General features: G+C 41.7%; 1 protein-coding gene across 2 annotated transcripts in view; it reads left to right on the forward strand.

Annotated features, from left to right (window-relative positions):
• The window catches only part of UBE2V2 (ubiquitin conjugating enzyme E2 V2), a 53,497-nt gene that overhangs the window by 27,600 nt on the left and 11,952 nt on the right, over nucleotides 1–13,945 (forward strand). For both annotated transcript variants that reach the window (XM_034966052.3, XM_034966051.3), the window contains one exon: nucleotides 7,375–7,523. In XM_034966052.3, coding sequence (XP_034821943.1) covers nucleotides 7,375–7,523 — 149 coding nt within the window. The remainder of the gene's footprint in view (nucleotides 1–7,374; nucleotides 7,524–13,945) is intronic.

The raw sequence follows: 13,945 nt of genomic DNA on the forward strand, positions 1-13,945 counted from the left end.
TGTATGCTTTTTTTTTTTTTTTGAGACTGGGCCCGGGTTCAAGTGATTCTCCTGCCTCAACCTCCGCAGGAGCTGGAATTACAGGTACATGCCACTATGCCAGAGCTACTCAGGAGGCTGAGGCAGGAGAATCACTTAAACTCATGAGGCGGAGGTTGCAGTGAGCTGAGATCATGCCGCTGCACTGTAGCCTGGGTGACAGAGTGAGACTCCGTCTCAAAAAAAAAATTGGAAGTTGTATACCTTGTAATTATTACTTTTCTCCCCTTGCCTTTAATTTCTTTCTTTTTTTTTTTTTTTTTTTTGAGACCGAATCTCACTCTGTCACCCAGGCTAGAGTGTGGTGGCGTGAACAAACATGGCTCACTGCAGCCTCTACCTCCCAGGCTCAAGTGATCCTTCCACGTTAGCCTCCGGAGCAGCTCAGACTACAGCTGTGCACCACCATGCCTGGCTAATTTTTGCATTTTTTGTAGAGATGGGGTTTTGCATGTTGCTCAGGCTTGTCTTGAACTCCTGGGCTCAAGCGATCCTCCCACCTTGGCCTCCCAAAGTGTTAAGATTACAGGTGTGAGCCACCACACCTGGCCAATTAAAAAAAAAATTTCTTAGGATAGGGTCATGTCTGATGTTCTTAAGTAGTGCTCCAAATGAAATGAAGGAATATTAAAGGAGGAGGAAAATCAGACTTCACTTACTAGTGGGAGGAATAGCAAAGAATTTGTGGCCATCTTTAATTTGGTATAGAGTATAATGATTCTTGACTCAAAAAAATATATATATATTTTTTGAGACAGAGTCTCACTCTGTCACTGAGGCAGGAGTGCAGTGGTGCGATCTTGGCTCACTGCAACCTCTGCCACCTGGGTTCAAGAAATTCTCCTTCCTCAGCCTCCTGAGTAGCTGGGATTACAGGCACGCACCACCACGCCGGGCTAATTTTTTGTATCTTTAGGCTAGAGACGGGGTTTCATCATCTTGTCCAGGCTGGTCTTAAACTCCTGACCTTGTGATCCACCCGCCTTGGCCTCCCAAAGTGCTGGGATTACAGGCATGAGCCACTGCCTGGCCGACTCAAAAATATTTTTTCAATTGATGTTGATACATAATATTTTACATATTTTATGGGGGTACATGTGATCTTTCATTGTGTGCATAGAATGTATAGATCAAATCTCAGGGTATTTGTGGTATCCAGATTCTTGACTCATGACAGATAGTTAATATATATGAGCTGGCCAGGCGCGGTGGCTCACGCCTGTAATCCCAGCACTTTGGGAGGTCAAGGTGGGCGGATCACAAGGTCAGGAGTTTGAGACCAAGCCTGGCCAACATGGCGAAACCCTGTCTCTACTAAAAATACAAATATTAGCCAGGCATCGTGGCAGGCACCTGTAATCCCAGCTACTTGGAAGGCTGAGGCAGGAGAATCACTTGAACCCTGGAAGCGAAGGTTGCAGTGAGCCGAGATCGTGCCATTGCACTCTGTCCTGGGCGACAAGAGCAAGACTCTGTCTCAGAAAAATACATATATAGGTTATGAAGTTTTAGGAAGTGACATTTTGGGCATCACAGGGATTGGTTGTTTCTTTTAGAATCAGTCTATGAAAGGATAAGGCTTTAGAAATAATGTGTTTCAACAGGGATTCTGACTAGGGATAGAGGTGGGGGAAGGAAGCAAAGCGATAGGATTTCTCCTTTCTTTTGCCTCTTCTCCCCAGGGCAGTGGGTTGCCTTCCTGTACTAGGCTCTTGTGTGTTGGTCATTGAGATATATTGGGGTAGACAAAAAGTTGTATGTATACCACTGATACAGTTTAGTCGAAGTATGCAAAGTATAAAAAGAAAGCACTTTGCTCAGTCATCTGGCTAGGTTCTTAGTAGAGCAAAACTCTCGCTTTATGATGTTACCTCCTCCTTCTTACGCTTCTCCTTCTCTAATTGTGGTTTCTGTGTCTTGATGCCCTGCTGAACTTTAAGCTCCACAAGAGCAGGACTTTGACTATCATGGCTAGATCATGGGCCTAGCCACAATTCTTTGGCTCACAGTAGACATTAGGTGCTGTTAAAATGGAAATAAATAAATAAAACCAAAGAATTACAACAGCAAAATGAACCACAACTTTGTCTCAGTTAACTGAGTGCTTAACACTTCTTCCCTGATCATCCTATTTCTTGGTCTTTTATAACAGCTGATACTTTTCTCCTCCTCTTACCTCCCAATCCATTCCCACGTTGCAGCAAAGTGAAGTTTATGCTTAAAACCCCTCCCTGAATCCTCATTGCTGCAGATAAAGGCTGAATTGCTAAGGGTGCCCTTCCAGGCCATTTCTGACTCTTTGCTCTCATACTCAGTTGCAGTCCCCAAACATTGCCCAGCATTCTCTCTCTCTTTTGTAATGTCCTCCCCACGCCTTTTTTGGCTCCACCCGTCCAATCCTCCCTTTTCTTTTTAAATAAAATATTTCAAACACCAGGAAAATACGTGAATACACATATACCCACCCTGGCTATTCACATTCTAATAAATTCTTGCTTCAGATTGTTTTTTGGAAACAGAACATTTCTAGTACATTTAAAGTCCTATTTTCACTTCTCAGTCCTAGGCCACTTTCTCTTTGCCCAGAGGTCATCAATATCCTGATTTTTATTATTTGTATTTATTTATTTATTTTGAGACAGAGTCGGACTCCGTCACCCAAAATGGAGTGTAGTGGCGTGATCTTGGCTTACTACAACCTCTGCTTCCTGTGCAAGTGATCCTCCCGCCTTAGTCTCCTGAGTAGCTGGGACTACAGGTGCGCACCACCATGCCCAGCTAGTTTTTTTTTTTTTGAGACAGAGTCTCGCTCTGTCTCCCAGGCTGGAGTGCAGTGGCGCAATCTTGGCTCACTACAACCTCTGCCTCCCAGGTTCAGGTGATTCTCCTGCCTCAGCCTCCCAGGTAGCTGGGACTACAGGCACACGCCACCATGCCTGGCTAATTCTTTTGTGTTTTTAGTAGAGATGGGGTTTCACCATGTTGGCCAGGCTGGTCTCGAACTCCTGACCTCAAATGATCCGCCTGCCTCAGCCTCTCAAAGTGCTGGGATTACAGGCGTGAGCTACGATGTCCAGCCACCCAGCGAGTTTTTTGTATTTTTAGTAGAGACAGGGTTTCACTGTGTTGACCAGGCTGGTGTCGAACTCAAGTGATTTGCCCATCTCAGTCTCCCAAAGTGTTGGGATTACAGGCATGAGCCACCACACCTGGCCCAATAATCCTGATTTTTTTTTTTTTTTTTTTTGAGACAGAGTCTTGCTCTGTCACCCAGGCTGAAGTGCAGTGGCGTGATCCCAGCTCACCGCAACCTCTGCCTCTTGGGTTCATGCGATTCTCCTGCCTCAGGAGAATTTTTAGTAGAGATGGGTTTGTATTTTTAGTAGAGACGGGTTTGACCATGCTGGCCAGGCTGGTCTCGAACTCCTGCCCTCAGGTGATCCACCTGCCTTGGCCTCGTAAAGTGCTGGGATTACTGGCGTGAGCCACCGTGCCTCGCCCGACCCCTGATTTTTAAATATCTTTTCCACTAACACCTTTATACTTTTTGCTACATATGTATATATGTATAAAAACTATGTTTATTTATAGCTTCGATACCAGTTTATTCTAATCGCAGCAGTGAATGAACTTCCAATATCTACACGTTTGCCCAGATCAAGAATTATCAGACTTAGTATTTGTCAGTTTGGTGGCTAGAATAAGCCGTTATGATTCCCTGATTACTGATGAGGTTGAACATATTTTTATGTTTGTTGGTCATTACTGTTTTCTGTAAACCTTATTCCTAATATGTTCTCATTGTTCTCTAGGGTTTTCTTTTCCTTGTTGATTTCTAGGAGGAATTATTTCTGTATTTTGAATAACGTTCTTGTCTTCTATATGTTATTCACATCCTTTTTCAGTCTGTGGCTTATCTTTTCATTTAATCTGCCTATAATTGATTTTTATGTATACTATGAGATCAGATTGGGTTCTAATTTTATTTTTTCATATTGGTAAAATGTTCCAACACCATTAACTTTTCCTACTTTTTTTTTTCTTCTCTTTTGAGACAGGGTTTCACTCTGTGGCGCAGGCTGGAGTGCAGTGGTGTGATCACAGATCACTGCAGTCTTGACCTCCCTGGGCTCAGGTGATCCCCACCTTCTGAATAGCTGGGACCACAGGCATGTGCCAGCTACCACACCTGGCTAATTTTTGTATTTTTTTGTAGAGATGGGGTCTTGCCACGTTGCCCAGGCTGGTTTCCAATTCCTGGGCTCAGTTGATTGGCCTACCTTTGCCTCCCAAAGTGCTGGGTTTACAAGTGTGAGCCACCATGCCCAGCCTTTTCTACTTTTTTTTTTTTGTTTTCTTTTGAAATAACTTCAGATTTGCAGAAAAGTTAACATAAGTAGTACGAAGGATTCCCATATACCTTCATGCAGATCCATCAAATGTTAATGTTTAACATTTTTGCTTGCTCTTGTGTGTACTCTCTCTTCCCCCCTCCCTTCACATTCGATTTTGTTTTTTGGGGGAACCATTCAAGGGTAAGTTAACAGATACTGTCTCTTCACCCCTACATTCTTCAACTAGGACATTTTCTTACAATAGAATTATCAAAATCAGGAAATTAATGTTGATAGAGGACTATTATCTACCAGCCCTATTCAGATTTCACCACTACTGTTCTTTAAAGCAAAATAATGATAATAATATTTTTCCTGATACCAAGATTGCATTTGGTTGTCATGCCTCTATTCTCTTTACTGACTTTTAGTGTTGCCTCTACTAAGAAGCACATTTTCATATATGATATGTCTGCTTTGGGGCTTTTCTTTTTCATTAGTCTGTCCATTTCTGTACTGATTCCATATTTTCTTAATGATTTCTTTGGCTGATGAGGAAGTCTTAAAATCTAGGAAAGTGTCCCCTCTGTTTTTTCTTTTTTTGTTTTGTTTTTGTTTTTGAGACAGTCTTGCTGTGTCTCCCGGGCAGGGGCTTGATCTCGGCTCACTTCAGCCTCCACCTCCTGGGTTCAAGCGATTCTGCAGCAGCCTTCCAAGTAGCTGGTTGGGATTACAGGTGTGCACCAGCATGCCCGGCTTATTTTTGTATTTTTAGTAGAGATGGGGTTTCATCATGTTGGCCAGGCTGGGTTTTTTTTTTTTTTTTGTGTGTGTGTGTGTGTGTGTGTGTGAGACAGAGTCTCACTCTGTCGCCCAGGCTGGAGTGCAGTGGTGCGATCTCGGCTCACTGCAAGCTCTGCCTCCTGGGTTCACACCATTCTCCTGCCTCAGCCTCCCGAGTAGCTGGGACTACAGGCGCCCGCCACCACGCCTGGCTAATTTTTTGTATTTTTAGTAGAGACAGGGTTTCACTGTGTTAGCCAGGATGGTCTCGATCTCCTGACCTCGTGATCCGCCCACCTCGGCCTCCCAAAGTGCTGGGATTACAGGCGTGAGCCACTGCGCCCGGCCTTTTTTGTTGTTGTTGTTTTTTTTTTAAGACAGAGTCTCACTCTGTCGTCTAGGCTAGAGTGCAGTGGTGCGATCTCGGCTCGCTGCAGCCTCCGCCTCTGGAACATTAAATGTTCCAGACCAGTCTGGCCAACATGGTGAAACTCCATCTTTACTAAAAATACAAAAATTAGCCGGGCATGGTGGTGCACGCCTGTAATCCCAGCTATTTGAGAGGCTGAGGCAGGAGTATAGCTTGAACCTGGGAGGTGGAGGTTGCCTCGGCTACAGAGCGAGACTCTGTCTCACACACACAAAATAACACAGCAGGTGTATGAGGAACATTAAATGTCTTTCCTAACTTACTGTATGCAAATAAAAGTAGATACTTAAGAAATTGTCTAAAAATATTTAGTAAACCCATTTCTACACAGATAGACAAATTAAAAGTTCTGAGAAATCAGGCTAAAATAACCTCAAATTTATAAGGTTTGATTAATAAATATTTACCTTTGCATATACATGAAAGCAAAAAAAGGTAGGAATACTTTCAGTTTCAGATAACAATAAATTGAAATCAAGTACAAATTTTGACTCCCTTTCCTAAACTGAATAAACTCTTAAAAAGCAGACACACTTTACTTGTGTAAACACTCTTCTTTTTTTTTTAAATGGAATTTCGCTCTTGTTGCCCAGGCTGGTGTGCAATGGTGTGATCTTGGCTCACCGCAACCTCCACCTCCCGGGTTCAAGCGATTCTCCTGCCTCAGCCTCCCGAGTAGCTGGGATTCCAGGCATGTGCCACCATGCCCGGCTAATTTCGTATTTCTAATAGAGTTGGGGTTTCTCCATGTTGGTCAGGCTGGTCACGAACTCCCAATCTCAGGTGATCTGCCCGCCTCGGCCTCCCAAAGTGCTGGGATTACAGGCCCAGCCGTATCCACTCTTTTAAATTTAGGCATCCATGTCACTGGAATTATGTTTTTCACAGGATCACTTTTAAATTCATTAAGAAGTTTCTTTATGTATATAAGCCTATTCATTTTACTTGAAAGGTTTTCTGTCTTCCCAAAGTCAAATCCTTACTAACTAAAATTAGGAATTTTGAAAAAACATCCATGAAAATCTCACAAACACATTAAAAAATGTATTATCTAAGGTGCATAAAATTAAACTCCATATTACCAATAGCATTTAAGAAACTCATATAAAATGATAATGTTTTCTTTAAAGAGACATACTGAAAGCCAAGTCAGTTGTTCACAGGAGGTGGTTTTGCACCATTATTTGAACTTTGATGTGTGAATTTGCTTTAGAAGTCCATGGTCTGTTTACTCTCTGACAGATTCTGTTTTCACATGCCCCTCACATGAAGGTTCACTCCTCATTCTTTTTTTTTTTTTTTTTGAGACAGGTTGGGTGGGACTGCTTCAGGATTCTAAAAGACAGTACCTTCTGGTGCACTTTCTAAGATGGAACATAATTCTACTCTTTGAAAATCATTAGAGAGTATATATTAATGAACTTTGGCTTCTATGAACTTTCTGGGCATGCCTGTTTGATTGGTGCAGAGTCCTTGGCTGTAACAGAAACATCAAGTAGGGAAAACGATTTCCTTATGGTTGATTGACTTACATCAGTATAAAATTGATGAGGAATTTATATACACGTTGTATACTGCTGTTAATGTTTGGTACGGTGCTTTCTTTAGTGTTTTCATTTTGAGGGGTTATTAGATTCAGCATTTTCTGGAGCAGAATGCTTTTTAAAGGGGATTTTGTCTTTTTGGGAAATAATTTATAAAGGTTAATTTGGAAAAAGCTGAATTTAAATACGTGTAGCTCTTATAATTATGAGCTTTTTACATTTACACTGACGTTCTTTTGTATAGGAGTTAAAGTTCCTCGTAATTTTCGCTTGTTGGAAGAACTTGAAGAAGGACAAAAAGGAGTAGGCGACGGTACAGTTAGCTGGGGCCTTGAAGATGATGAAGATATGACACTTACAAGGTGGACAGGCATGATTATTGGGCCACCAAGGGTCAGTGTTATAAATTATATTTTTTCTATTAATACTTATTGTTAAAGTTAGCATTTAATTTTATACCATTGATATTAAAATAAGCAATTATGATAACTTCTAAAATAGTTCCTTTTTATTTTGTTTACATTTATTGATGCTTCCCACGTGCAGGATATAATGCTCGATTACGTAGAGGATTGGGGGGAGGAAGGTTGATATGGTCATTGCCATCAAAGTTTTGCAGTTTAGTAAGGGAGAAAAAATCAGTACAAATGACAGATTCTAAATATGACAGAGCAAGTTCACTACGGGACTTTAGAATATGTTTCTTCTAGCTGGAATAATTGAGGAAGGCTGAACAGTGGAGGAAGTTGCCTTTGGAATGATCCCTAAAGGACTGACTGGTAGGATTTCAGAAGGTGGTGATGGGGATGGAGAACATTCCAGATAGAGAGGAGAAAAGGTGAGGAAATGGAGGGGGTATGTGGGGAGAGCAGTCATTTTGACGTAACATGTTACCTCTTGTGTGAACCTGAGGGTTTCTAAATTGGTTTGCATTGAGTGCATGTTGCTATTTGCCCTCTGACACTTCACATGCCATAGAAATGCTGTAGGTCTCAGTTTCTTCATCTATAAAAAGTCTATGATTCTTACATTTTTTTCTAGTATGGTTGGCAACTGGCCCATTGTACTTTGTCTTTCTTGGGTTTATGAAGTTTTATTTTTACTCAAAGTCTTTTAGTCTTTTTTTCTAGCTTGGGATTTTTTTTTTTTTTTTACATTGCATTCCTTACTTAATGGTCCCATCCACTGCACTCCCTGCAGTGAATCTTTGAAATGTGTCTCTGTAATGTTTTTGGCTTGTTGGAAAGAGCACACATTTGAAGGGTTTTTTAAGTCTTTGGTTTTGTATACTGGTTGCTACCTTATGATGAGAGCATTTTAACTGTTTTGCTCTTGGGTAGAGTTTAGAGTTCCTCCTGATGATGATGATGATGATGATGATGATGATGATGATTGAGACAACATCTTATTCAGCCACCCAGGCTGGAGTGCAGTGGTGTGATCTCAGCATACTGCAATCTCAGCCTCCTGGGCTCAAGCGATCCTTCCACCTCAGCCTCCTGAGGTGGTGTGCACCACCACTGCTGGCTAATATTTGTAGTTTTTGTAGAGATGGGGTTTCACCATGTCGGCCAGGCTGATCTCGAATTCCTGGCCTCAAGCGATCCACCTGCCTGGGCCTCCCAAAATGCTGGGATTACAGGTGTGAGCCACTGCACCCAGCCCCTGCTGATTATTACAAAAGAAAAATGTATCAGGTAATTAGCAACATTAATTATAGAGAATGAATTAGTGTATGTTTTATGTTGTTTTCTGGTGTTCCTTTGCAAAATTCATGCACACTCCTAAACTGATAGGCTCCCTGTTTACTCCCTTGCTCTATTTTTTCCTGAAGACATTTTAGGAAGGAAATATAATGTTGATATGTTGATGGATAGAGTTCCGTATGACTTGGTATATATAATGGAAGCCTTGATTTTCACTGCCTGTGAACATTATTACTGTGGTCTGTTTGGTTTAAAAAAAGCGCTTATAATTGATGAACATTCTGACTTACTGATTTGAAGATTTAACAGTCAGAACTTGGTAGAATATAAATTTGAAATTATTTAGATTTGGTTTTTCTCTAGCCACTGCCTGCAGCAGACTTTAAGAATGTTTTGGAACTTGTGATGAGTTCATCAGTGGTCTTGAGGGCTGACCCACAGCACAGTTCCTAGCTGTCGTGGACCGGTTCCTGCTTGGTCTTTCACCCGGTTGGGGTCCCCTGCAGGATGCCCCAACTAGTTGCCATTCCTGGTGTCACCGAACCTCAGGAAACTCCATCCACTGGGATGGGGGTGAAGGCTGCTTCTCTGCAACTCTCTCCCCCCTCAGGGCACACAGACAAAATGCTACTGTGGTCCTCCATTCTCTGTGGGTGGTGGTTTTGGAGCTGCAGGGGAGAAAAGGTCATAATAGCTTTTCCTCACCTGTCTCAAGCTTCACGCTGAGGCACTTATAATAAAAAGCAGAGAAAAGCATACAAATTTATTTAAGTTTTACATGACATGGGAACATTCAGAAAGGAAGACCCAAAGAAACAGAGAAACCGTGTATTTTTATGCTAAATTTGATGAAGAGTGGACAGTGATGCAACAGCGTGATTGGATCTGAGGGTAACACACTAGGTAATAAACTGGGGGAACTTACCAGGGCCTGTTTGTTCACATTATTCCTGTGTCTTTGGATTTCATTCCTTTCTTGGCATAAGACAAGACCCCTTTGGAGTGGTTCTCATGACCTACTTCATGGGGAGGTCAGCTAGATTTTAGGGTCTGCTTCAGGGGAGAAGGGGGCGAAGGTAAGGTAAGAGTAACCTTGCTTCTGCTGTTTTCTTAAGTGCCAAGGTGCCGTATTTTGGGATAGTATGTCCTGAACCTCATCAGAGACCCCCTCACTTCCTTTGAGTGCCAGGCAGAGGTAGGAGGGTGTGCCCTGCAAAGGCACAGGCTTCTTCTGGAACTGGCCTCTGCTCACCACCTGATGATCTTCTCTGCATCACCCTCTCAGTTCTCTTGAAGGCAGGTCACAGCAGGCATATTCAGTTGCCTTTTCATAAAACAGGCAGGAGTTGGTATCTTACCACAGTTGTTTTCTCCTTAGAAGGTGCGATGTTGAGAACAATTTTGTCCCCAGGGTAGAGTATCTACATCTAGCCAGGAGAGGAGGAAGACTTTTTTGTTTGTTTGTTTTTGAGACGGAGTTTGGCTCTTGTTGCCCAGGCTAAAGTGCAATGGCGTAATCTCAGATCACCGCAACCTCCGCCTCCCAGGTTCAAGCGGTTTTCCTGCCTCAGCCTCCCTAGTAGCTGGGATTATAGGCATGTGCCACCAGTCCCAGCTAATTTTGTATTTTTATTTTTTTTTTGAGACGGAGTCTTGCTCAGTCGCTCAGGCTGGAGTGCAGTGGCGCCATCTCGGCTCACTGCAAGCTCTGCCTCGCGCGTTCACACCATTCTCCTGCCTTAGCCTCCCGAGTAGTGGGACTACAGGGGCCTGTCACCACGCCCTGCTGATTTTTTGTATTTTTAGTAGAGATGGGGTTTCACCATGTTAGCCAGGATGGTCTCGATCTCCTGACCTTGTGATCCACCCGCCTCGGCCTCCCAAAGTGCTGGGATTACAGGCGTGAGCCACCGCGTCTGGCCTAATTTTGTATTTTTAGTGGGGACAGGGTTTCTCCATGTTGCTCAGGCTGGTCTCAGACTCCTGACCTCAGATGATCCGCCCGCCTCGGCCTTCCCAAAGTGCTAGGATTACAGGCGTGAGCCACCGTGCCCGGTTGAGAGGAGGAAGACTTTTAACATGTTACATGGTTCGTTGTTTTTTATTTTTATTTTATTTTATTTTGAGATAGTCTCACTCTGTCACCCAGGCTGGAGTGTAGTGGCCCGATCACACCTCACAGCCTGGACCCTCTGGGCTCAAACAATCCTCCCACCTCAGCCTTCTGAGTAGCTGGGACCATAGGGGTACACCACCATACCTGGCTAATTTGTGTGTGTGTGTGTGTAGAGATGGGGGTCTCACTGTGTTGCCCAGACGGGTCTCAAACTCCTGGGCTCAAATGGCCCACGTGCCGTGGCCTCCCAAAGTGCTAGGATTATAGGCGTGAACCACTGTGCCTGGCCAGTTGTTTTTTATTTTTTGTACTTTATTGACTAAGGTCCCTCTTTTTTTTTTTTTTTTTGAGATGGAGCTTTGCTCTTGTTGCCCAGGCTGGAGTTCAATGACACTATCTCGGCTCACCGCAACCTCTGCCTCCCAGGTTCAAGTGATTCTCCTGCCTCAGGCTCCTGAGTAGCTGGGATTACAGGCATGCGCCACCATGCCCGGCTAATTTTGTATTTTTAGTAGAGATGGGGTTTCTCCATGTTGGTCAAGCTGGTCTCGAACTCCCAACCTCAGGTGATCCACTCGCTTCGGCCTCCCAAAGTGTTAGGATTACAGGTGTGAGCCACCATGTCCAGCCAGATCCCTCATTTTTTATGTTGTTCTAGTATTTATTTGGATTTATATGATTAGCAGTTTTGTTTTTCTATGTTTTTGTGTTCAGTTTTCTGAAGCAATATTTGTTGTCACTAGAGTTTAGTACTTTTTCAAGTTTTCTCATATTTAATGAAGGTACTGTCCCCATCTTTAAAATAGAAACAGTGTGAGAATTAAGTGAAATAATAATTAGATAATAGGAGAATACCTGAGTACTTGACTTAGTAAATATTAGTTTGTTTTTCTCCTCTTTTTTTTGCTCTTGCTTTTTATTAGATAACAGAAAAACTTGACTGTTAATTAAAATTTTTTTTTTTTTGAGACAGTCTTGCTTTGCCACCCAGGCTGGAGTGCAGTGGCGTGATCTCAGCTCACTGCAGTTGCCACCTCCCAAGTTCAGGTGATTCTCCTGCCTCAGCCTCCCGACTAGCTGGGATTACAGGCGTGTGCTACCAATTTTTGTATTTTTAGTAGAGACGGGGTTTCACCATGTTGGCCAGGCTGGTCTCGAACTCCTGACCTCAGGCAGTCTGCCCGCCTTTGGCCTCCCAAAGGGCTGGGATTACAGGCATGAGCCACCACACCCAGCCTGTTAATTTAAAATTTAGAGGGGATAAAATCAAAGATGTCAGAAGTTAGGGTGATATTTACTGTAAGAATTGGATTAGATTAATAGGCTAGCTTTGGGATTAAATTTTTTTTTTGTTTACATAAAATCTTTCAGAAAAGAGCTTTGGGGTTTTTTTTTTTTAAAACAAAGGGAATTGAGGTAGAATTTACATGTAGTGAAATGCACAGATGTGCCATGAGTTTGACAAATGTAGCTTGTTACCCCTACTGAGATACAGAACATTCCTGTCATTCCAGAAAGCTCCCTTTGCACTTTCCCACACCTGAGAGATTTGCGTGTTGTAGAGCTTTGGTAAGTAGGGTCATGTAGTGTGTACGCTTATGGTTCTTTACTCAGCATGAAGTCTGAGCAATTCAGTTGTGTTATCTCAGGTAGTAGGAGTGTGTTTCTTTTTATTGTTGAATAGTATTTTACTGTATGGATATACCACAATGTGTTTATCAATTCTTTTTATGGACATTTGGATTTAATCTACTTTCTTGCTTTTACAAATAAAGCTGCTATGGGCATTCTTGTAGAAGTCTTTTTGTGAACATGTGTTTGTTTCCATTTCGCTTGGGTAAATGACTAGGAATAGAATTGCTGTATCATAGGGGAGTCTGATATGCATCCAGATTGGAGAATCACAGCCAAGATAATCATGAGATCTATCTGATTTTAGTCATTTTTATATATTGAAAGTGCTGGGGATATTATTAATATTTGCTTGCTATTAATCTCAGATGAGTTTTATATAGCTCTTTTTTTTCTTAAAGTATTGAAATATTTAATAACATACATATAACATTGTTGCATAGGTTTTACATTAGAGTAGTTTAATACTGCAAATCTGACCTCCATTTGGATAGCTCTTGTTTATGGGGATGGGATCAGTTTGAGTAGGTGAGATCTGTAGATGGTTGGTTAGCTTCCTCCCTCTCTGGTCTTATACAGCAGCCAGCAGATATTAAATTTTTCACTTTCATTTATTTACGTATATATTTTTATGTTATTTTAATTATAATTTAGAAAATTTAAAGTTTCAATAATTATAATTCTCTTTAAAACAATTTTTTTTCTTTTTAATCTCTTGAGTCAAGGTGAGGATTCATTTATTTTTTACTTTGCTGTTTTAATGGTACACTAATAAGTTAACTGAGTGAACAAAAGCCATAGCAGAAAGAAGAGTTAATTTATAGGCATGAAAATAAGCCCTGGATAATCTAGAAGCTTTAAGTTTGATACCTATTTGAAAATGATGTGTAAACATAAAGTTTGCCATTGTATCTCTGAATTCAGATAATGGGATTTAATGAACCTCAAAATTAATGAAGTGGCAACGTAAGTATAACTAACAGGGGACATAAAATAATTATGTTTTATTGCTGCAAAATGGTGTAATATGGGGTTTTCTCTTTTGCTAGAAGTTATTGATTGCCATATTTAGTAGGATAATCATATAATTTGTTATCCAACAAGACCCTTTTGAGAATGAAAGGAGGCACTGTTAATAGTCAATTCTGGGACAATAGGAATAAGCAGAACTGTTCTGTAAAACAGAAACCTTCATATATGTTTGACACAAGTCTCAAGTAGCCCCTCCCTCTACAATGTAAACTTTTTAGCAAAATCTAAATTTAAGTGGTTTGCTTTTTCGTTTTTCCTTCTTCGTTCTAATTTGTTACAGGCATCATTTTTATCACAAAAGCAACTTGGGATCATATTGATAATACTTT

The sequence above is a fragment of the Pan paniscus genome, chromosome 7 (genome assembly GCF_029289425.2).
Source record: "Pan paniscus chromosome 7, NHGRI_mPanPan1-v2.0_pri, whole genome shotgun sequence".
Classification (NCBI taxonomy): Eukaryota; Metazoa; Chordata; class Mammalia; order Primates; family Hominidae; genus Pan; species Pan paniscus.